This window comes from Micropterus dolomieu, linkage group LG19 (genome assembly GCF_021292245.1).
Source record: "Micropterus dolomieu isolate WLL.071019.BEF.003 ecotype Adirondacks linkage group LG19, ASM2129224v1, whole genome shotgun sequence".
NCBI classification, from domain to species: Eukaryota; Metazoa; Chordata; class Actinopteri; order Centrarchiformes; family Centrarchidae; genus Micropterus; species Micropterus dolomieu.
Genome location: NC_060168.1, coordinates 14,223,776 through 14,248,771, shown reverse-complemented (window position 1 = coordinate 14,248,771; position 24,996 = coordinate 14,223,776). Strand labels below are relative to the sequence as shown.

General features: G+C 40.6%; 2 protein-coding genes across 3 annotated transcripts in view; one reads left to right on the top strand and one right to left on the bottom strand.

The window, feature by feature from the left end:
- Positions 1-1,602: 1,602 nt before the first annotated feature.
- atp7a (ATPase copper transporting alpha) lies at positions 1,603-19,586 on the bottom strand. 2 transcript variants are annotated; one of them, XM_046030062.1, is made up of 23 exons: positions 19,310-19,586; positions 17,900-18,030; positions 16,241-16,745; positions 14,634-15,410; positions 14,195-14,407; positions 13,942-14,105; positions 13,543-13,704; positions 13,263-13,339; positions 12,288-12,510; positions 11,913-12,146; positions 11,068-11,159; positions 10,586-10,713; positions 9,925-10,079; positions 9,702-9,836; positions 9,286-9,480; positions 8,901-9,083; positions 8,579-8,792; positions 8,343-8,489; positions 8,076-8,218; positions 4,243-4,446; positions 3,962-4,079; positions 3,771-3,873; positions 1,603-3,637 (listed from the first exon to the last, which is right to left on the bottom strand). In XM_046030062.1, exons 2-23 carry the CDS (start codon positions 18,017-18,019, stop codon positions 3,364-3,366), a joined length of 4,566 nt encoding a protein of 1,521 aa, XP_045886018.1. In that variant the 5' UTR covers positions 18,020-18,030; positions 19,310-19,586; the 3' UTR covers positions 1,603-3,363. The 2 variants fall into 2 exon arrangements, with proteins under 2 accessions (XP_045886018.1, XP_045886019.1); XM_046030063.1 differs by lacking the exon at positions 17,900-18,030 and having other exon boundaries at positions 19,310-19,585.
- A 3,801-nt stretch (positions 19,587-23,387) lies between these two features.
- The window catches only part of fbxl3l (F-box and leucine-rich repeat protein 3, like), a 10,353-nt gene continuing 8,744 nt past the window's right edge, over positions 23,388-24,996 (top strand). The window contains exon 1 of the mRNA XM_046029701.1: positions 23,388-23,491. The gene's annotated coding sequence lies outside the window, so the exon portion shown is untranslated. The remainder of the gene's footprint in view (positions 23,492-24,996) is intronic.

The following is a 24,996-nucleotide window of genomic DNA, read 5'->3' as shown; positions in this document are numbered from 1 at the left end:
TGTACCTTAATGCAGCATCCTAAGAGGTTTGATTATTACTGCACAAAGTGACACATTTTAGGTTTATGAGGCAATTTTATCACATTGTTTATTTTATTATAGTGCATTTATATATACATTTGGAGTCTGTGCCAGATATGTATAGATATGTCAGTATTAGGTATAAATGCCAAACAACCTTCTCAAGATAGTATTTTTCAAGGCAAGGATGATATACAGAAGGATCTGTGTATTTGAAATATGGAGCATCATACAGAATTACTTTAACCTCAGCGTGGTGAGTTTGAGCTAAAATCTTCGATCATTTACAACCCCCTGCTTAGTATTTCGTTATATTTTTCTGTTTAAAGTGAGTAAAATGTACGCCTGAGTTATTGCATACAGTTAAATTGGCACACAGCAGCAGCTCTTTCCCAGTGAGCTGACAAAGCAGGTGCACTCTGATGTGGTAACTTTAGTTCTGTACTTGTCCTGCAATAGTTAGAATTCAGACAATAATCTGATATGATTGCACACGGTTGGGGTAAACTGTGCTCGATACCAGATGGCGTTCGTCCAAAAGGCTGCTGTGTTGAGGGCATTTGTGTGCCACATTTACAGCGACTGTATTTTACGTGGAGAGACTGTGCAGCACGACATGCCAGATGTACCATTGAACATTTCAAAAAACGGGGATGAGGGTTAACAAGATGGACTCACAAGCAGTATTTATCAAATCATTTTTGAAACTTTAAAAAAAGATCAAGCATCCGGTGTGTGTTTGACTCATTTGGTCCTATTAATGTTTACATTTCAAATTCAAATGCATCACAACTCACGCTTGTGAAGGTTGATTTGATTTCATTGCATCTTTTGCTCATCATGGTGTAATTTCTGTAAGGTGTTTAATGTTTAATATGCTGTAAATCTACTTACATATATTGCTGTATAAGTAACTTTATTTTTGATCGTCTGTTTCCAGAGAGATATGTTGGAGCTGTTCCCTAGCTGATTTGAAGTGAAGTTTGTTATTATAGTGTTAAAAGGTAACTGAATGTAGCATTTTCCAATTACAGCCGTTTGCAGTGTGTTAGTCCAGAAAAGCACAATATTGTGACAGATTTCAAATGCTGCACATTTTTAAAACTTGTTAAACCTGTTCAGTTTCCTGACCACAAAGTGTTTCAGTACATCCTTCAATCAGTGAGGGTGTAAGAAAAGGTGATTAATACTAAAGTTGCCCTTTGGTAGACATTATTTCTGATTATTATTCCCTTAACCTCTAATGACTACTTCATCTGTGTTCAAAAATTTTAAATTAACTCCCTAATAAAGTATAATGTTCACAAGCTTCAATCTACCAAATCAAATGCCACTACAGCCAAAGTGATACAAACTGACTCAATAGGAATAAGTCATTTACACTTTGCATTCATTACAATGAATATTTTTTAAAAAGAATGACTAAAATAGTATTTGCCTGTTTTTGAAGTACACTGGGGTGATGTGATGTTAAGACTAACTGGATGAAATAAAGTTGATGAAATCTTGCATCTGCTCATGATTAGGTGCAGCTGGTGGCTCCACAGCACCATCTTCTGGTTTAAACTGGACACAGCCGAGTGACATTAGAAAGGTGTTTTATTCCAAGGCACATAATGTTCACAAGAACTATGAAAAACAGCATACATGGACTTGCTTAACTTGACTGCACACAGACATGAAGCCCTGTGGACGTCTTTACAAAGCAATGCACAAAAACAACAGATTGGCATAACTGCACTCAGCAAGCTGCGACTGCTACAGAACATAATGCATCATGAGACAGCGGGAGGACAAACTGATGGCTCTTTCATAATCAGTGAGAAATACTAGCGAGGTTAAGACACAAAAGCAAGGAATAGCTGGACTGTAATGGTTATCTCCTGATTTGATACAGCAGATAGTAATGCAAATAAAATCTTTAATAATTTAACGAGAAAAATCAATTGCAAAATTTACTAGTTGACCTCAATTTTACACGTGATCTTTATGAAACAATCTGCTAAATTCGTCATCCGTCTCCCAGTGACTTGTTTGGTGTAACTGCTGGGACACAGCTGTGTTTAGTGAGCTGATCCTGCTGTATTTACGGCTCCTCCTGGGTTTGAAGTGTGAATCATATGGAAAAAGCAGAGAATTTAACATTCTATCACTGAAAGTAATTCTTAGAAACAGTAACATCTTGCCTAGTGTGAAAGAACACAAAAGCCATTACAATTTGGCCTCTTCATAACATACTGCTTCACAACACAAAACCTTCCTTTTGCAACAAGCAAATGAAGTAATGCAAGAACATCTCATCCATGTAACAACTTCTGTTTAACAGCAAAACACCTTCGCATTCACGGACAGACATCTTTTATGATAAACCAAAGATAAAGAGGGGTCGACACAACTAACGAAAAAAAGAGTCCTCTATAGTTGGCGTCAACATTCACAGTCAACCTTCTTCAGGTCTCTGAGTCATTGACCTTATCTCTGTTCACACTTTGCGCACTTGAAGTCCAAGGTCACCTCTGTACAGTGCTATCTTTGGAATGTGTTGTACTTTGCCAAGGTGGCATTTTGATTGGCACTTGGGAAACATTGACCTTTACAACTCACTCCGTTAGCATTCTGCACAAAAATCTGTTTGTAGCGAGTTGCAATACTTCTTTTGATTGCCGAGTTTTATGCCCTACCTTACTCAGTAATTACACATTTAAAGAGACTAAAAATTAAAAATTGGCATTTGGATTCAACAGCTTCAATTTTCACGATATATAATGAAAAAAAGATAAATAAAGGTAATATAAATACAATATATAATTATACAACAGTGTTATAATTTTCCATATAAGGAACATTAGTTAAAATACAACTGTAGTGTCTACTCTTACAAGAGCCACCACTGTTAAAATTTCTTTGGATAGATGTTAAAGATTGTACTGGCAAACAAGCACAGTGGCAGAGCTGCTCATCACTCTGCTTCCTAGATGTGGACACCTGCTTCAAGGCGCTTTAGATGCTTCATGCTTCTGCACAGAGAGAGTGTCACAGGATGAAAGGGTTGCTCAAAGAGTGTGCCCGAGGGCAGTGACCTCAACAAAAGTCTGCAACTGTAAGAGAGGAAAACCACCCCAATGTGCTCTGAAGTGCATGTGATCAGCTGGTTGAAAGAAAACAAGGGGCATGTAAGCTTTTTTTCAAGTCAGCAGTGCTGCCCCGAGGCACCTACAGCAGAAGGATAGGCTGTTATTGAATGTAACCCTTTCAGCTTAGCATGGCCTAGCCTCGAACACACGTAGCTACTTTCTACTTCAACTCTGAAAATGGTCGCTGGCCCGTGTGAGCTGTACGGATTCAGCACAGTTCCTCCTCACACAGCGCCTCCCCCACCAGCAGTGAGTGTTTGTCGGGCTCACTGAGTGCCAAGCTGTTGAGTGAGTGCTTGTCAGAGCGCAGGGAGTTGATGGAGGCACGGCTGTAGTTGACAAAGCGGTCCAACAGGCTGAGTCTGGGGGAAGGACGACGCATCTCGCCCATGCCGATGTGAACGCTGACGTCGGACAGGCTGCCTTGCCGCCTGCAGTTACCCAGTCTGGCCTCCAACTTCTCAGCACTGGGCTTAGTGTAACTAATAAAAGGCACAGGGAGAAAGAGAGATGAATACTGAAGGTTATTGGAAAATTGGTTTTAGAGTAATATACTCAAAGGAGAAAAAAAGCACAGATAAAAAGGCCTCAACAAAACATTTAATATCTCATTACCATTTGAGTAGAAGAGAGGACAAAACCACAGAGACTGATGACAGCGCCATCGCAGCAGAGCCCATCCATGGCTGTAACACCAGACCAACGGGAAGGAATACACCTGCGGACAGACACACCTCATATTACTGCAATGATCACAGTCAGTGTCATAATTTAAATAAATCTTGTCATCTTTTGCAGTCACCTACCAGCAGCGATAGGAATGCCAACCAGGTTGTAGATGAGAGCAAATACAAAGTTAATCCTGATCCTCTTGACGGTCTTCTTAGAGAGGTCAATGCTGGCCACCACATCCAGGAGGTCATTCTGTAGACGAGGCAAAGAGGGTCATTGAAAGGGCAGAAATATCAGATAAATTGTGCTTAGTGATAAAAAATTGACATTTTCATTTTATGAAACAGCTGATCTGTAGACCAGAGACATAAAATCATGACAGACTTTAAAAAAAATCCTCAGCTCAAATTCTCACCCTGATCAACACCACATCTGCTGCCTCTATGGCCACATCTGTCCCAGTTCCAATGGCGATGCCCACGTCAGCCATGGCCAGAGCGGGTGAGTCGTTGACACCGTCACCCACCATGGCTACTCTCTTTCCTGCCTGCTGCAGCTGTTCCACCTTTGCCACCTTGTGGGAGGGCAGCACCTCAGCAAACACCTTCCTGATGCCCACCTGCGGGAGAGGCAGAGAGACTGACTGGCTCAGAAACACACAAGCCACAATACAGAATAGTAGACCTGGGCGATATGGCTAAAAAAGATATATTTATATATTTCTGAGTAATACTAAAAGTTTTTTTACTGCATAATAATTTGGTTACAGTTATAATAATGTGTTACCTTTTTTGTTTTTTAAAAGGCAACATTTTAGTATTATATCACTAAGGCTTTCTTCTCAAACCGATGTATGTTTGTATGAAAGCACAGATTTTCACTTAATACAATATGTAGAAACTGAATCAAAAATATTCAACAAAAAACTGACCTTAGTCATATGTAGGGATGAAACAGTAGAATTCCAGACGGTTAGTATGACTGTCACAAATTTGAATTATCATAACAGAGTTCGATTACCGCGCCAAATCATGGTAAACAGGCTACTGTCCAGCATCATGTCTCCCAGACACAGGCGCATCTTGTAAACTGATGCTCAGTGTTACTTACTCTTCTAAAAACACTACACGTTGGTTCTGCTGCTGTACGCGTCATGTGCCTGCAGACTATTTGCTCATTACACACATTACGTAGTTTAGTCACCCAACTGACTAGGGTTGGTTAGAAATTTTACGATACCAGTACCATAATCGGTACCCTTAAAGTGATACTGATACCAATAGAGTACTTTAGGGCTGAACGATTAATTGCATTTGCGATATTATCGTAATATGTTAAAGTCAGATTTTCTAATTGCAAAGGCTGCAATTACTCTCTTGTCACATGACATGCGATACTAAAGCAGTCTGTACACGTTACGCTGTACCTTAACTTGACAATGGCCTTAAGCTTGACAGAGGCTGACACTACAGAAACTTTAGTCTCACACAGGGAATGAAAGTAGCACCTGCCACCCACGGGTAAATTGGTGGACTTAGGGCTGTAGCTAACGATGATTTTAATACTCAAAGCTTCTATAGATTATTTCCTCGTTTAAGAAGTACTATTGCTTGGCGGCAGCGGCATGAGTTAACTCATGACTGTGAGGTCACAACTCACGGCCCAAAAAGGAGAACAACAAACGCCCCTTCAACTCAACAATCAATCATGATTTCAGTTAAATGCTAAAGTTACGTTACTGTTACCTTGTCTGTGGTCCGCTGGCAGAACACCGGGGCTTTCTGATCAGGTGCCATTGTGCTGTTGCCGAGGCAACATAAGTTTCGTTTTATGGTAACATTACAGAGTTGTTGTTTCCTTTAGCTTGAACTAATCCCATGCTTTGGACACTTTCTCCTTTGTCCCTCGCTATTTTCTCTCTCTTCCTCCACTTTGCAACAGCTCCATTATAATCACGTCGTGTTCACAGCGTAAGCGCGATGTGCCACAGTAATAAATGTCCCTGCGAAACACTGTGCTGTATAGTTATATGGATTAAACAAAGCACTGATGCAAAGAATTTGTGCAATGCATTTTATTAATCGATTTTTTCAGCCCTAGTGGTGGTTGAACAACAGAAAGACGTGTGTAGTAAGGTAAGCGTATTGTGGCGATCGGCGCCTGTGTCACACACACAGCCACCAGTAAGCTCAGGAAATACCTGTTTCAAACACGGCCTTTCAAACCAAACTCACAAGTCCGAAAGAGGCCCAGTCTGTCCCGTGTTACAGCCTTGTTACAGCGCAGGCTGCGGGAGAGGAGTGGAGGAACTCCGGTGTTGTCAGAGAATTACTAAGCTTGTCTATTAAACATGAGAGGCGTCACTTTGTTTTGAATTGAACCTCAGACTGAGTTTTTCTGAGTTTGTTTACTGGGACATAGAAAAGGGGGTTTTTGATGAGAGATAGACTCTTTGTATTGAGCACTTACTGTTTAATACACTGGTGTATCATATTATTTAATGCCATGACTTGACTCTCTAATTGTCTTTCTCATATTATTATAATTTGATGCAACACATGCATCACCTAATTCCATCATAACACAGGCTTGACCTACAAGAAAGAAACAGTGTATGTTCAATATTGTGTTGGTCATAATGATGTCCGCTGCTTGTCCGTTTTGAATAATACAGAAGGTAAAGAGCTTAAAAATGAATCGCATATTAAATCGCAATATTAGTAAAAAAAAAAATCTCAATTAAAGCTGCAAGCAGCATTGAGCAGGCCCGAGCACTTGTAGCGCGTCCGGGTGTGAGGCGGCCGCGTTGCATATTCTGGAGCTCTGCAGGTGCGGCTGTGAATTTGCTACGCGCTTCGGACGCTGCATGAAGGTGTTTTACGTCACTTGCTGTGTCCCCTTTGTGGTGCTACATAGCACTTGGCGCTATGAATATAAAGCAGTATTGGCGTGTAGATGTCTTCGGGGTGGGAGTTATCAAGCACGTGAAGTTTTGTTCAGATGTGAGCATGTACACTGAAGTTACAGCAACTTCCTGTGTCATGGCGAAGAGTTGATCTTTGACGCCACGCCACGGACACACCCCATTGACGGAAACTCACAAATAGCACAACTTTTCATCGTCAATGCCTTTAGAAGGCACATCAGAAATTTGAAGTCGATCCGACTAAATCCCGAGTCATTTTGCCACGCCCATGCGCGACACCCATAAAATACAAAATTTTTCACCACTTCTGACATGTGTGCAAAGTTTGGTGAGTTTGAGTATGTTTAGGCCCCCAAAATTGAGCTTACTTTGCAGAAAAAAATAAATAAATAAATAAAAATCTTTACAATTTCAATAGGGACCTCGCACGGTTTGTGCTCGGGCCCTAATTAGATAAATCGTTCAACCCTAGAGTACTTCATTCAATACCTTGCTATTGTACAGAGCAGTGTTAAATGATTCGAGAAGATGAAACCAATGGAAAGCAAAGCTTGTGGTGATGAACTTGCAACAGTGATGAACATGCCTGAGACCACAGCTGAAGGGGCTGCTAAAATCTTGCATGGACTTACAACCGGGTGCAGACACATAAGGGGAAAAAAAAGGAGCAGTGCTCTTCTCTTTCTTTCAGTGTGTTGCTAGCGTGTTTGGCTGTAAGCAATTTCATACAAATAATAATTTTTTGCCGTGATCCGTTTACAAAAAGGATCGAATGAGGTACTGGTTTGACGTTTCGATACTACTCGATACTGGGCTGTTTCGGTCGATACCTTAAAAGGTATCTCTACTTGATACCCATCCCTACAACCAACATATCTTGTTAAAAATCTGGCAGTGGTCTAATTGGTTATAAAACTCTTTCAACAGGAGAAATACTGCCGACTCCTACAAGACTCCTCTATATTGATGTAAAATTGTGCATGGGGTAATTGCAGTTAGTATCACTGTCTGCTTAAAACTCATTTGTATTTATGTCAATTGTGCATGGGGTCATACTTTCTTTCTTTGATGTGGTTTTCATGTTTACATGTTCTGTTCATGCAAACAGAAAGTTGCTAATTTTATTTGTGTCATTTCAATTTAAAATTTGGTGAAATGGTTTGAGTGTGTGAATCAGAGCTTTTTGAACATTTTCAGCACATTTTACCACTACCGCGATAATACTGATAACCGTGATCACTTTGGCCACAATAATCATGATGTAAATTTTCGTTTCATATCTGGTCATTTCACCCAGCTCTATATCCAAACCCTGTCCGTACCTGAGCAGCAATGGCTCGTGCCGTCTTGCTGTTGTCTCCGGTCATCAGCACAACTTCCAGACCCATGTTGGTCAGAGTGCGTACTGCCAGCTCAGCCTCTGGTTTCACTGTGTCCGCTATGGCTATCATCGCACACAGCAGATCTACGCACAAATGAAAATAAGACTACGTAAGTATTTTCTCTACCTAAGTTTTAAGCAAGAACAAAACCCTCATCAGTCAGTAAGGAAATGATGGCAAACAGACTAGATTTCATGTTAAACTCACTGTTTACAGCTACCAGGACAGCAGTGCGTCCTCTGCGCTCATGCTCCATCATAGCATCGTCTATATCTGGTCTGATCTGCAGGCAGTTTCGCCTCATCCACTCTCTATTGCCAATCAGGACAACATAGGTGGATGTCTGGGCAAGGCCTACACACAGAGGGATTACTTGGGTTAGACAACAGCAAAGGAAACATAAAAGTGAATGACATTTACTGCGACTGCGTTTCCCAACATACTTAGTGGCTGTGGGTCCATGATGAGTGGATGGGAGCTGGTGGACATCCGAGGGTCACTGATCTGCACGAGTACATTGTTGCGCTGGTTGTTATCCTCACTGTCGCTGTCCCCCTCTCTCAGCAGGGTCTCTGTGTTGCTGACCTGACATCGGATGCCACAGCCGGGCACTGCCTGAAAGTCTGTGCATGTGCCCAGAGCCTCTGTGCCAAGCTCCTGCACACAGATAGTAATGGATGTCAATGGAGATAAAATGGTGGACTGGTGATCTGAGACAAGGATTTGTTGGAGGCCATGTGGGGGTTAAATGTGAGGTAGACCAACCTGTTTGCAATATTTGGTGACAGCTGCTCCCAGAGGGTGTTCACTGTTGTTTTCAGCTGTACCCACGATGGCCAGCAGTCGTGAACGAGGCATCTTGTTCCCTTCCACAACGATCTTGACTTGGATAACCTTCGGGGCACCATATGTGATGGTTCCAGTCTTATCAAACACCACCGACTGGACCTGGTCATAAAACGAGATACAATAAGAATAAAAAAAGAAATACCATCAGGCTGAATTTAAAGTGTTTTTACGTTATTAATCACAGTTATATCTACATTATTGTGGTACTGTAACCCAGGAAACCAGAAGCAACGTGTTTAAATTCACAGGTTACATCATTGGCTGACTACATAGGGGTGTCAGAATATCATCATTAACGCACCTTATGTGCCATCTCAAGTGGCTCTCCTCCCTTTATTAGGATGCCATTTTGGGCTCCAACCCCTGTGCCAACCATGACAGCTGTCGGGGTTGCCAAGCCAAGGGAACAGGGACAGGCGATGCATAATACTGTGATGGAGGCCTGGAAGGCGAACCGGATCACTGCCTCGACCCTGGAAATGCTCTTGTCGTAACCCTGCAAATGGGTAATAAAAGTTGTTAGCTTTTCTTTTATATGAATTACAATCCCTTTTAAAATTAAATAATATGGTAAAAATATTTGATGCAGTGATACTTAGACATTAATTATATATAATGATAAAATATAATAATTATTTTAATTAGAGGAATGAATTTCCTGATACTATACTGAGGAGCTTGATACAGTCAGATAGCGAGATTGAAAAGAAGACTCACAGGAAAGTACTTTTCCACTAGAGAGAAGTCTAAAAACCCAATGGCGATCCAGGCGAACAGCGTAAGGACAGATACGGCAACAATAAAGGGTACAAAGTAGCCACTGATCTTATCCGCATACTGCTGGATGGGAGCCTAAAAATTAAATGACAGAAATTAAACACCTGCGCAATTACCACCAAAACAGGAAGAAACAGTGCAGATCTTAAACCAAATAATTCACCTTTGAAGTCTGAGCCTCCTCCACTAGTTTGACAATCTGAGACAGCGTGGTGTCCATGCCAACATGTGTTGCACTGATGAGCAGAGAGCCATTCTGGTTAATGGAGCCCGCGATCACAGAGCTTCCAAGCTTCTTAGTCACTGGCATGGCCTCACCTGCAGCCGCAAAGCCACTGGTCAGAAAAAAAAAACAGTCCCAGGCAGCAGAAAACAGAAGATACTGGTGTTGTGGCAGAACCAACGACTCATATTGAGGCTAATAACTGTTGGGGTTAACGGTCTTAATATTGCAACAGTAGACAGCCCAATACAGGACACTTAAAACTGTACATTTTAACCATGAAGAATCTAATGTGGAATGCAATGATAAACATTATTGAAATTATTGAACAAAGAGTATATTTTGAGTATTAATTGATGTAATCAATTTACATCAATTTGTGGTTTGCTAGTAACATTTTCAGATTATCACATCCTCTCTTTAGATCTGCAAATGTGTCAGTGTACATTTATTCAGTTCATTGCAAATTGACAGCAGAAGCAGGAGTGTGTGCAAATCAGATCTCGTGCGTTGGCTTTTAGCATATAAATGCCACCAATACTGATATCGAGCCCCTAATCCATACCAATAGATACATGGTCCTTTACTCACTGTCACCAACCTGTGATGAGAGACTCGTCGGCCATGGAGTGTCCCTCGATGACCCTCCCATCTACTGGAAACTTCCCTCCAGGAACAACTTTCACCACATCACCCCTCTGCACCAGCTCCACATCGACCTGCTCCTCACTGGAACACACATGGATTTCAAACTAATGTAAATGTTGTACACAATAAACTGCAAATACAATGCTAGACTGTTACTATTACTACACTATTGTTGTAATTATATTGTTCAATAAAGCAAGTCATTTTATTAAGCAAGATTTCTGAGTGCCAGATCAAAAAGACTTGAAAAGTTTTATTTTTAAACGTAAAGTCCAAAATGAGATTAAATCTGAAGACCAGTTTTAACCAAGAAAAATATTTGTCCTCTTCTTACTGTGGAAAGTCCCTTCTACTCACATTTCAACTGCAAATATTTGATATGTTGCAAGCTAAAACCAACTAAATATATGAACGGTTCTTGTAAGCACTGAGTACCTGAGAATAGACTTGTCACTGCTCAGAGTGACCACCGTGGCCTCAGTTGCTTGTAGAGACATCAGCTTGGACAAAGCCTCAGATGTCTTGCTCTGGATGAAAGAAGGCGGCACACAAAACAATTTCCAAGTGACTAATAAATTTAACTGAGGTGCTGCATTTCAACATCAATTCAATCTTTATTGTCCCACCAGGGGAAATCTGATTTGCAATAGGGTTAAAACACAGACAAAAAACAAGACATTAACAAAGATAAGAACAGCTGTTACCATTTATAAAAAAATTTTGTTCATCTAAAAGTCCTCAAAAAGTTGAGATGGTAGCCTCAACACTGTAGGGTGCTTCTGAGCAGCAGCTCAGGCTCAGTGCAAATTTAGGGCATTAATTGCCGTGGGTGCAAAGGAAAATTTGTATCTGTTAGTTTTTGTTTTGGGGAATCTGTATCTTCGCCCAGAGGGGAGAAGAACAAGTTCCTCCAAGAGAGGTTGGTCAGAGCTGGCTGTGATAGCCCGAGCCTAACGTATAACTTGTCTTTTATAGATGTCTGCCAAGTAAAGCTGTTGAGTGCCAATTATTTTACTGGCTACCTTAACAATGTTAGACAATTTATTTTTGCTTTGCACTGTAAGATTCCCATACCAAGTTATGCAATAAAAAGTTAAAACTGATTCAATAAAAGATTTATAAAATAGAGTCATTAAAGTTTTGTCCACAATAAAGGTATTCAGTCTGCGCACAAAATGAAGCCTCTGAAGACCCTTCTTGTAGACAGCAGAAGTGTTATGGTAAAAGTTATACACAAATAAACATTACAAGTCATCGATATAAACAATAATGAGCTCAACCTTGGCTATCTGTTCCAGCCAGCGTCCCAGGGAGATGAAGACAAAGAGCATGGGCGGTGTGTCGAAGAAGGTGATGGGGTTGACTTTTGCCTTCTCCACCATGGCCACTATTAGGACAATCATTGAGTAGGTGAAGGCTATGGTGGTAGCCAGGACTATTAGTACATCCATGTTGGCAGATCGGTGTATGAGTGCTTTGTAGGCTTGAATGTAGAAGTAGCGACCTCCGATAAACTAAAGAGAGGAAAAACAGAAAAGCTTGTATTCACTAAACCACAAACATTTCTCCCTCTCTCCTGAAAGAGTGCCTCTTTTGTGTTTGTTGAAATTTCCATATCATGTTTCCTGGAAGGGCAGCTAATCTCTCTGAATTACCTGTACAGGCACACAAAAGAGGAAGGAGAGAAGGTTCATAATGGAGAGGCCTGGAAGCAGCTGTCTCTCCAGGAACATGGTGGAGTGGTACTGGTTGCGGTCCTCCACTGTGGTGTTGTGCTGATGTGAAACACTCATCTGGTGGTCCATAATAATCATGTAGGTCATCATGCCCATCACAGGCACGCAGAAAAACAAGCTCACCAGGAAAGATTTCCTCCACCTTAGACAGTGGAGACAGTTGTGTGTTAGAATTTTTATTTATTTTATTGTGTGATCTAGGATTTTATTCTCCTTACAGAGGGGCAAAGAAAATGTACATGGAGATTCTTCATCACTAGAAGCAACACTGACCCAAAAATACTGCATATACTGTATATAATGTTGAACATATCCTGGGTCATATGTATACACATTTGAGCCAGTATTCCTATATATAAAGTATTACATAAATAGTAGATAACAAAAATGCAATCATAAACATGCCCCTTATGACCTTCATTCCCATCTTATTCCCACATACAGTATTATCATGTCAGTATCATATGTTGTATCAACATTATCCCCCAACTAGAGTTCTCTATGTTGACATGAAGCTCTCTAAAAACTCCAAAACAAGGCTTAATTTATATTTTCCCTAGCACTAATGGTCCAAGCTATATGTAGTTTGTAGTTCTAGAGAAGCTGGGTGTTGTAATAACAGAATCCATCGAGTTATGTTAAGCCGGAGGTGTTTCCACCTCTGTACAAGCATTTTCAGCAACCTAGAAACAGAAGTGTTTTCTATGAAAAAATAAGATGAATTGTTGAGATATCATTACAAAAAAAACATTTGGTTCATTAGCAATTCAAGCTACATCCTACAACACACTTGCCACATGAACAAAGTTAAAGTTGGGAGAGATGGATTCAAATTGATAAACAAGCAAAAACGTCTTGTGTGTTCTTGCTGTACAAAAACAAAGTGCTACTCACTGTCGTATCTCTTTGCTGTGGTCCAGGTGACTGGCACTGCGGTCTCTCTTTACCAAAGATGCTTCATAACCCAGATTCTGCAAATAACAGTAACTACTGATCAAACACATGGTTAAGCACTTCATATATGGAAAATTATTTTTAAATTTTATTATCCATTTTATTAATAATTTTATTTTCCACTTCGCTTGATTATCAGTTGGTGTTAACATGCAAAAAGAAACCCTGCTAAAAATAACTGAACAAATGCATAAATAAGAGACAGGGACGGGAATCATACCTCAATCAGCTTGATGATGTCTCGCGGCCCAATAATTTCAGAGTCGTACTTAATGTGTGCCTTGTTGGTTGCCAAGGCAACAGAGGCATATATAATCCCCTTTTCTCTCATCAGGCTGGATTCGATTTTGTGAACACAAGAGGCGCACGTCATTCCCCTGAGCTGAAAAGGAGCAGTCAAATAGAGAAAAATATATTAAAGAGGGTATGAAGTGAGGATTTATTTCCATCTCATTACTTCAATTTCATCTGCTGAAAGGGAGGTCACATGTGTTCCAGTCGCCTCAACTAGTGATAGAAATTTTGATTTTATGGATTTCAAATTGTGGAACTAAATTATGTATCTTGTTGTCTTAATACAACACAATTATAATGTCAATGCAACCTTTCGTTGACTCACCACTAGTTCTAGGTTTCCATCTGAACCTTCATAGTTCTCCATCACAGAGGCGGTGAAGCCCAGCTCTTTCACACACTCAGCTATCTTCACAGGGTCCATGAGTTCAGGGTTATAACGCACCTCTGCTTTACTGGCCATTAGTGCTACCAAAACCGAGTAGATACCTGCACAACATTAAAGAAAATTCTTTAGCTCCCATTTAAAGAGATACAATTAAAAGAAATAAATCTTAAATATTTGTGTGCTTTTATACCAGTTTCATTCTTGAGGTTTCGCTCAATGTTTGCCACACAGGAAGCGCAGGTCATCCCTCCGATCTGGATGTAGCATTTAGAGTATGCGTCGCCGCTGCGTCCCTGGGGGGTTTCTTTGTGCAGGTCTATGTCCAGCTCCTTATCTTTCACAGGTACTAGACTCGAAGATTTAGAGAGGCTGGGATTGGGTGCAGGCAGCAGAGAATTTGTCTCTGTAGAGAACAAATTGTAATTTTTAAAAGGGAAGCAAAATTTGCTAGCTATGATGTCTCAACCTCACAGCTCATGTGCCCCTACTGGCTGAGAAGCATCCAGAGGCAACATTAAACTTCTGTAATTTGGCAATTCTCCAGTCAAAACACCAGAATAAAACTGCATTAGCCATTTCACTATCTGAGAAATTAGCTGACTCAACCACCACAACATCTATCCTCTCACCAGGTAGGAAGGCATCAAAGCCCATGTCCTCTATGGCCTCCCTCAGCTCCTCTGGTGAAGTCAGGAGAGGATCATACTCAAAGATCCCCTGGTGATCAGCCAGAGAGACCTGGGCTGACATTACCCCCTTCCTTTGGGAGATCATGCCTTCAATGGTCTGGACACAGGAGTTGCATGTCATGCCCTCGATGTGAATATTAACTTCAGATGCCAGAGGCTGGGTAAAACAAGGCTGTGAGGCAGCAGGGTTGGCCTGACTTGCTCCTGCAGACCGAGGTGATATTAAGGCAGGCGTGGGAGATATGGATACAGGACTGAGAGGGCCAGAGGAGTCCCAGGGTTGAATCTTGAAGTTTCCTGGAGGCAGCGCTTCAATTGCCTGCTGCAACTGATTAACTGTGACCTTTTGAGGATCATAGCAGATGGAGGCCTTCTCCTTCTCCAGACAGACCTCCACAGAGGAGACACCAGGCAGCATAGAGATATTGTCTTGGATATTGACCACACATGAACGGCAGTGCATGCCTTTCACCCTGAGCGTAACAAGTGTCGTGTCTATGAAGATTTCTTTCTCCTCTGATGTCTCTGACACAGTAGAACCTGTTGGTTTTTGAGAGTCAATAAAACGTTCGATTTCGCTGGGGGACAGCTGCAGAGGGCGAGGCTTGGACTTGACAGACGCCTTGAAGCCGGCCACAGCAATCTGGTCGATGATAGTTTGGACAGTGATGAGGTAAGGCAGGTACACGATTGTAGCTTCCTGAGTCTCTAAAACAACTGAGGAGAATAAAGACATGACAAAGTTAAAAAAAAAAATATACAAACACAAAGCATAGAGAACTTAAAAGTAAATAATTCATTAGAACAGGAAGGAAATTTGCATGAAAAGATGACGGCAGATGTCTGATCAATGACGCATACAAAATTTAAAATCCAGTTAAAATTTGTTTAAGATCCTCTGGAAATGTCTTTTATCTGTGCCAAAGGCCTGGCTTAAAACTAGAGGGTACAGCCTTTGCAGTTGAGGCTCTGAGGCTCTGAGGCTCTGAAACGACCTGCCCGATTTTTAAAATAGTTTTGTAAAACATTTTTCTGTCTGTGATAATTGAAGTATTCTTACTCTTTTTATTTCTGTTTTAATAAGGTGACTGAAATCAATTAATTTATTTAAATTTTCTGCCTTGTGTGAAGCACTTTGTAACTTCAGTTTTAAAAAAGTGCTCTATAGATTAAAGATATTATTATGAAACTGTCATGAGTAGTTTTTTAGTGCTTTGAAAATGAAGAAACAATGCATCTAGAATATACAGCACACAGCTGGCAGCATTTACAACCCGTTAATGCACAATGACAATTCTGTACTCAGCAAACATAATTCCGTCTGTCTACATGTCGCTGCTTACAACAATACCAGTGAAAGGATTTCATGAGTCATGGTCAAACCCCACTGAGCAATCTGTCAGTGGTGAACATATATAGAGCCTGACATACTCAGTGGCATGACACCTATCTGTAAGATATGCAGCGACTGTGTTACATCACCACTTCCAGCTCAGACAGTAAAATAATATGTGACTAGAAGCTTGTTAACAGGTCAATTATGTCACCTTTGAGCTTTTCAATTCCTTTCAGTTTTCCTATCTTTCCTTCAATAGTGGTCGTGCAGGAGTGACAAGTCATTCCTTCAATGCGCAACTTCAGGAGTGTCACCCCACTTCCTGTGGTGTGAGATGGGGACATGGTTGGGTCTTTTTGCATTGGGCTGCTGGGTGTGGGCATCTCCACAGGCATTACGCTGGTCACCTTCTCACTCAGCTGCTGCGAAGAAGTCAGGGAGGGAACAAAGGTGACAGTGAGACCCATCTGGCCCGGGCTCTCTCGGACATCCAGAACTCCTTGAATCTGAGATAGCTTCTCCAAAGCCTCCTGTTGCGCTGTATGTGTCAGGCCTGAGGTGGGTATAAGCTGGGTATCTGTAGAGACGGGTGTGGCTGCACTGGACTCTGAAAGACTTGATTCAAAGCCCATGTCCTCGATGGCCTCAGACAGAGACTCTGGGCTGTGTTGGCTGTGGTCAAATATGACAGTGGCATTCTTCTGCTCTAAAGAAACCTACAAAATAAAAGTCAAGTTATGGGTTATTAAATAAATACAATAGAAATTATATTCATAAAATGTGAAAGAAATTCATAATTCTGAGATGCCTTCACAGGTGGCGTTCCTTCTTCAGATTAATAACAACGTGTAGAATTTTCTAATAAAACCACAGAAAGTGCATTAGTAAACCAAAAAACACTGTTAAGCACTAACACAGGTTTGTTTGAATTTGGTAAAGTGCTGGATTCGGTATATTATTTATGATAGAATGCTTATTTCAATAACTTTCTGTTTAATGACATTTTTACAGCCATACAGTGAATCTGTGTTATCTCAACAACTTCACAATATATATATAAAAAGAGGTAAGATGAGTCCATGGCCTTGGTAAACTGAACTCACGGCATGTTTCATCAGCATGATGACCCTTAGCTCTTTCTCTTCAGAAAGAAGGAAGCATGTGACACGCTGAAGGGATCACTTGACTGAGCCATAAGTTACAAACAACTGTGGGGGTTTAGTAGTAAATGAGTGTGCCTGCCTGTTGGATTTTCCTTTTTTTCTAAGAATGAGAAACGGGAGAGGGCAAGGAATGAGACAATGTTGTACTAAGAAAAATCAATTCACTCCTCCCAGATCATGTCTATACAAATCAACTTAAAAGGAACCAGGAACTAAATACTCTTAATACACAAATGACATTTCCTGTGGGTACAGGCTGCATATCAATTTGCTGTCAGAGTCCTGCAAAGGGCAGAGCTCTATTGGGAACAAACTATTACATTATCTTCTCATTTAAGCATAGCCTGAGGGGTAAACACACAATAAACAAAAAAGCAGGCCACAACTATTGCCAGTTATCTAGCTCTCTCACGTCGACATTGATGTTACTTAGTTGTAAATCAGACCAGCTAGTCCTGAGGGAGAAAGACTGTGGGATTCTAAATGGGCAAGAACCTTAAGTCAACCTTAACATAAATGCATTTTCCACAAGGTTCTAATACTCTATTTTAACAACATTCATGGTAGACATTTCTGTTTTAAAACCGGAAGTTGCAAGAAATTGTAAGTCAGCTAATTTCAACAACTGCACCTCAGTGTGGAAAATAATTGCTGAGCAACACTAAATGTAAAAAGTGTTCTTATATCTTAGTAAAGATTGCATTTACCTTTATATGTATCACTCCAGGAAGAGACCCGATGCGCTGCTCTATAGACTGGACACAAGACCCACAAGTCATACCCTCCACTCCAAGGGAGACTGAACACAGCTTGACTTTCTGTGTCATGATTGCTTATTCTAAAGGACACAATAAGGACAACATTTATTGTCTAACATACCACTGCAAGTGTTTTACTTTAAAACAAGTGCAAAGAGGGAAAGCATCACACACCAATTGTTATGTTAGGATCTTGGAGAAAATAAACACCACCAGACTGAGACCTTTAAACATGTGTAATAAGTGTCAAAAATATAAGCTGTAACTACAACTATAAGCTTGAAAGCCAAAACGAGACAGCAAAACACTTCACAATACTAATTATTTAAAGAAAGCTGTGAGGAAACAACGGACAATTCTTGATTCTACACGTGACATTTCTACATTTGGCTTTTGGCACCTTCACTTTACAAAAAACAAGCAAACCTTCATTGTCCAAGATGTAACAATATGTAAAACCACAATGGAAGGATATTATTTCTGTGTTTCCTTGTTTGGATGGGCTAATGTAACGTGGTTATCAAGCAACATCAGATTAAAGCTTGAAAATGATGCCATTAAAACTACAATCTCTTCCATTTCATTGACACGCTGACAGAAAGCCAGGTGACACTTCTGTCCTTCAAGACTGGTGGTGCCAATTCAGCTGGCAGCTCAAAGTTTATCTGAAATTTGACCATTATCAACTTCTCTTGAGTTTTTGGGAAACAACCTTCCACACCAATACAAGGTCATCTTAGTTCTCAGTCTTGGTCATATGGAATACAGCCCTTCTGATTGTAAAGATAGTCCTCTGATCACAAACTGATGGGTCTCAGAGACAAACACTTCTCAGATTTTAGATACGTAATGAATGACCTTATCGGGCAGAAAACTAGGTATGGCAATAAAACCTGTCTTTCTGAGAATCACAAACAAGACAAATGCAATTCATTCAATATTAACACTGTCAACAAAAACCTGTTTTTTGCTCCTTTAGGGAAAGGCAGTTGCCCATCAAATAAAACCAGCTACATGAAGTATTCATGACATTTAACGTATGCCGTTAGTTTTGCGACTTTTCGTGACGACTGAGTGAGTGAGATGCTCATACTACTGAATTTAATTTAACGTTAGCTAAGTCAGTTAGTTAGTTAAATCAGCTAACGTTAGCTTGACTAACTTAAGCTAAATAAGGTAACGTTAGTTAACGTTAACTTAGCTGTCGCTGTTGCTAAACTCACAAAACAAAGTCAAATCTCTTTAAAGTCAACTGAGGTGCCAACAAGAACATACATCTTTCCGTAACCTTTTAAACAAAGTGTGCCGTCTATTAATACAGAGCTGGTGTTAGCATGAAAACAACTGCACAACTCTTACCTTATTCAAAGGAAAGTACTTAACTAGCTAACGTTGCAGGCTACTGACGTTGGCTGTCAGACTCTGTGGCTAAATTGTGCTAGCTAACTAGCAAGCTCCTTCTCTTCACCCTACGTTACAAGCAACAAAACTGACACGTCGTGGCATCGTGCTGCCTGCAAGGAACAGCGAAGAGTGCTTAAGTAATAGTTTTCTTCCCCCGTTATCACAAAACCCAGCTCTCTGAAGCTGCTTGTATGTCTGCCTCTCATGCCGACGTAACTAACGTCTCCACACTGCGTCAGGGGCGGAGCTCTCGTGGCTAATCCATAGGCCCTGCATAATACCTGTCAGGCTGTATTCACTCAATAGACTGTGATTTTCTCCCATATAGTGTACCGCTGTTATGATTAAAACAATATTCACTTATATCTCTTGTGTGAACTGTGTTGAGACTTTATTAGATTAGACTACTGATTAGTCATGGGTTTTGGTAGGTTTACGGCAATGGATTTACAAAGGACGGCCTGACACGAAGTGTGAGCCTGAAAGGCTAAATTCAGGGTGTTTCAAAATAAGATAATATTAATTCGTCTCCTTCTTGACTCCTTTGTCCCTTATTTTACTTCCTCCTTTTCAACACCGGGCCAGTTATTGTTCCTTTGTCATCATTCATGCGTCCTGTTCCTCCAGGAACCACAATGAGTCTGTGAAATGAGATACATCACTGGTCAGACTGCCTAACTTGAGGCTCTTATACTATGTTGTGTTTGATTAAATTACACTGGTTGTCCTCATGGGGGCGGCACTTTAAACACGGGGTAAGGACCTGTGTCCACCAAAGCGTTTTTTGCCAGCTGAAAACACCACCTGCTGTTCTGATTTGGAAACGCCTAGCTGTGAGCGCTAGGGTGCGTTTTGGAGGCGCATTGTTTTTTTTCGAGACGCTGTGGTTGCTATGATACATAATTTCCGTGGAGGCGATGTGTTTCAAGTAGGGGAGCCTACTTAATTTTAGTGAATGTAAAAATGTCACAACAAAGTTCGTAGGCCTACTTGCTCTGGCCCTTGCTCTGCATGAAGAGAAGGCTGAAACATGAGAGCACAGACTCTCCATACGTGGGTTCATGAGATTTTGCGGGCGAGGAAACACCTCAGCGAGTAGGCACATCGTTTCGTTCAGCGCGGTAAAGACGCTCGGCGCCTCGTCAAGCTCCTGGCGTTTTTACCAGCTAGTAAAAACGCGGTGCTCCCATTGGAATGAATTGAAAAAAGACGCTGGCCTCAGAAAAAACGCTTTGGTGGACACGGGCCCTAAACGTATGTTTTGCCATCGTCCAGTTTTCGCTGACCCTACATGTGACTTGCCCTGCTAACAAAATTGCAACCTCCGTTTCTGTTGTTGGCTGCAGGTCCTGTTGTGATGAAAGTTGGAGAGATGAAGGATCTTGTTGACAGCTGTCCCTCTTTTAATGTGGGAGATGACCTGTTTCACTTGTTAACTAAAGAAGGTTGACCTGGGAACAATTTTGTGACCAGAGAGGGATCAGGTTTTGCTTTTGAGACGAGATCGTCAACATTTGTATTTTGAAAACGTATTTTTTTATAGGCCTATGTGTCTGTATGTGAAAATATGTTTTTAAGCATATGTGTGGTAAAGTAGGCTATGTGTCTGTATTTGCACATATGTTTATATGCTTATGTTGGGTGAAGTAGGCTATGTGTGGGCCTACTTTACTATAAATATATGTAGGCCTACTATATATGTTTATAGCCAACTGTATATGTTAGCACCTGTGTGTATGAATGTATATTTATATATTTATATACATATGTACATTTTTTTTCATCTCTTTGTTTACTCTTTTACTGTTTTTTGTGCTTCTCTGTTTTATTGTTTTTACTTTTGCTTCATTTATCTTGCTTTTATTGCCTTGGGAAGGACGCACTGTGTAAAATTAGTTTTAAAAAGTGCTATATAAATACAATTTTATAATTATTGTTATAAAATGTTAATATTAATTTGATGAATTGCAGATTGTTATTATAATGAAGTTTGAAAGCAACATGACTTAGCTCCTAGTTTCCATTAGCCTACTATTTGAGGCACAGTTGCATGCATTTAATGGTCTAAAGATGCAAATGCAGAGATAAAACTAGAATGAGTGACATTGTCTGGAGTATGAAGTAAGTGACTACAAACATTCCCAATTATGACTTGCCAAACTCTAATAGCTTTATGCATCACTGATCATTCATCACCCTTATATTGTTCAACAGTGCTTACAACAGTGTCTGTTAAGAATGTAACTGGAAGTTTAATTTTGTAGTTATCATTACATAATAAATGCTAAACTATTTGGGAAGCATTTGCCACAGAAAAAGTATGCAAAATAGAAAGCACACAAAAACATCAGGGCTACTATGCGTTTTACTCCTCCAGCCATGCTCCAAGACAGTGTGCAAGATCTAATGAACACAAACACTTTCATCAACAAAACTCTAGGCAAACAGTAGCACAAACAATAGTCACGCACAGTGTTTGTTGTTGGCTTTACTAAGCAGCAGGAAAGGAAATGCAAACATAAAGATGCACCAGTAAACAATCTTGCCTGTCAAAGTACAAAGTAAGATATAAACTTCGCTGTCTTAATTCAAGATCATTGCTATAGAGATAATCTGATAAATTGTTTGTTTTTTTTACTTTGATCTTAAAAGTGTAAATTATGGCCAACACTGCTCAATTTAATTTTTCAAATAAGCTAAAAATGTAAAACATTGTAGTTGTCATGGTGGTTTATGACAGACAACAGGGATTGGACCCAAACGCAAACAGAACAGGCAGGATCAAGGTTTTATTGCAACATATATGAACTTACAAGCAGGCAGACCGAAAGACAGGTATGGCAGGCAGGTTCAGGAGCAAGTGGCCTGGGAACTGAAGAACAGGGGTGGTACAGAAGACCTCAGTCGGTCAGACATAAGGACTGTAGATACCTCAGTTGGACGGGCCTGAGGGCTGGGCAGAGAAGAAGAACCCAGGTGGACGGCCTAGGAGGAGTCCAGATGAGTGGCGATGAAAATAGAAGTGCTCCGGAGGCCTGGGCAAAGGTGAATCCGATCAGGAGGCTGGTGAAGAGGACTGGAGATCAGTGGTTGGAGTGCAGAACCAGACATTGGTGGCTGGAGTGCAGAGCTGGGAGACGTCGACAGTTGGCAGGCAGGTGAGCCGGTGGACCCAGGGAAACAGGTGAGAACAGGTGTGCAGTTGGGTGTGGCAGTCAGATGATGGGAAAAGGAGGGAAAGTCTGAGGGCATCTGGTGGACAGGTTGAGGATTGCAGGTCTGGGAAGTTAAGAGAGTGTGGCTAAAAAACAAACTGTGACAGTAATGATAAGACCAGTTGTCATGTGATTTAACACTTAAATTTGAGACACAGCACTGGCCATCATATTTTTCCTCAATTTAATTACTTCGTAATTAACAGAAATCCAGCTCTGAGGATCCAGATTTCTTCTGTAAAGATATCACCAGAGGTTAATCCATTACTTTTTTTTCCAACTGCAGCCCTTTTTAAATGGTGTAAGCCTAACCTAAGGTATTCAGATAATAGCTCAGTTTGTCAGAGCATTGTGTAACCAATAAAGATTCTACAAATTATGGCGTTGGATTTAACATTTATACATTATGATATTTAATCGGCAAAAGATTAGTATTCTAGGGAAGAGTGGAAGGCTGTGCCCCTCTGTGATTACTAATGGCCATTTCTACATCTCTCTCTCACACACACGCACACTTTGACACACTGACCTACTTTCTCTGCATGCGTGCACATATAAGGCTACTGCTGTATCGTGCGCACCCCTCTCGTGGGTCACGACACGGCAATAACAAACACACCCACAAATATAAATGAGTCAAAGTAACGGCAGACTGAATGTAGATATGTGTTTCTGCATGCATGATGGTGGATGGAGATGCAGGCAGGCAGATCCATGTTTTCCTGAGCTCACGTGTACCGGCTGCTCGTCAGCGCCAGTCAAGCTGTCGCTAAAGCCGAGAGGAGAGCTTATTATGGGAGCTGCCCCTGCTGTCCTATATCAGCAACAGCCAGCATTTCTACAGTCATCTCCAGCCATGACTCCAAGTGAACGCCGTCTGAGCACACAACCGAGAGGAAAGTGTGTTTTTTAGCAGTTCAATGTAAGTAACACGTGTTTTACTGGCGTTTGTTCGGTATTTGAAATGTGTTTTATTGTGTGCTCAGAAAGCGTCCAGATTTCTGTAAACGTGTTCACCTGGCGCCACAGGTGGTGCTTTTCTTTTCAGTTCAACACGGAGAGCTTTCCTTCACATAAACACACATTAATATTATGAGGATGACATTATTATTATTATTAATGCGCTCTATAAAAATATAGAGATAATGACTTTAATTTAGGTATAGAATTAGATTTGATCATGCTCTTAAAGACCTGCCTGTAAATACGCTGGGTCACCATAGTATCAAGTTTCAAAACACGTTGTTAATGATTATTTATAGGCTGGACCAACATAGCTATAACTAGACTTTATATGCTCAGTATTTACTGCTGAAGCCTCAGAACAGGTCTAGTTTGTGAAAAGTGAAGACCTTTCTAAATGAGTCAATGATGATTCTTAAATAAATGCATGCATGCGTGTCGATTAGGGGAGAGCGGGTATGTTGTCACACTTTTCACACCATCTAATATTTAATGAGCACCATACATCACAATGGTACAAATGTCAAACCAAATGAAAGAATGAAGTCTAGGGCAGAAGTTTTGTATTCATTGCATCTTCATATCTTATCACATTATGGAGCTGTAGACTGTTGAATAGAGAGTGTGCACTTGTGACAATTTGCCCCATCGGCAGGTAGGTTGTCACACTGCATTGGGTAAGTTGTCACACTGGATTATCAAACAGTTAGAACACTTAATTGTGAATATTGATTTCAATTTCAAATTGTAACCAGAACTAAAAGTAAAATCAATCTACAATCAAGCCTAGGGAATTGTGGCAAAAATGTTGGCAGAGCACACATTAAGTGGGACAACGTCTTTCTTTGAACTTTGAAATCAAACGTTCTCTGGAGTGCAAATAGATCTATGGTAATTGAATGTAATGCTGCAGATAACTTGCTTAAATGTGTAACTTCTTAACAAAACAGATGTGGTGTTTAAACACACTAATGCAACAATGTGCATTTTTGTATGACGTACATATGTATCTGACTAATCAGACATGAGTCACAGTTCTGGCACACATAAATTGCCTGGCCTGAGGTGCAAGCATCGCGGGCCCATTTGTTGCATTTCACACACTTAAACCACGTCTTCTTTCGAATATTGTATGAAAATGGCTCCACATAAATGAGGCCAAAAGAGATGTCAGCGGCTTACATCAAAATCCTTAGCTGTACTTCTGATTGATTTGTTCTTCAACTTCACCTGCCTGACTGCCTTTAACATTATGTCAGGCGGTGTACTGTCATTCTCTGTCTTCTGTTTATAATTTTCTTCCTTCCTTCAAAAGCACATTCCTCCTTGCAATTACAAATTAATTACAAGCTTATTTGTCTGCTACCCTTGTTGCCTAACTAAATTAATAACTGGATCATGTAGTGTGTGTGTGTGTGTTTGTATCTACTAACATACTACATGCCTACGGTATAAGACCGTATA

Bases quoted from the DNA above. Each gene is read 5' to 3' on its own strand.
- atp7a (XM_046030062.1), bottom strand. From the start codon at position 18,019: ATGACACAGAAAGTCAAGCTGTGTTCAGTCTCCCTTGGAGTGGAGGGT. The intron at 15,411-16,240 runs GTGACATAATTG...TATTCTCCTCAG, and splicing joins AGGAATTGAAAAGCTCAAAG to TTGTTTTAGAGACTCAGGAA. The intron at 4,080-4,242 runs GTGAGAATTTGA...CCTCGTCTACAG, and splicing joins CAGATGTGGTGTTGATCAGG to AATGACCTCCTGGATGTGGT.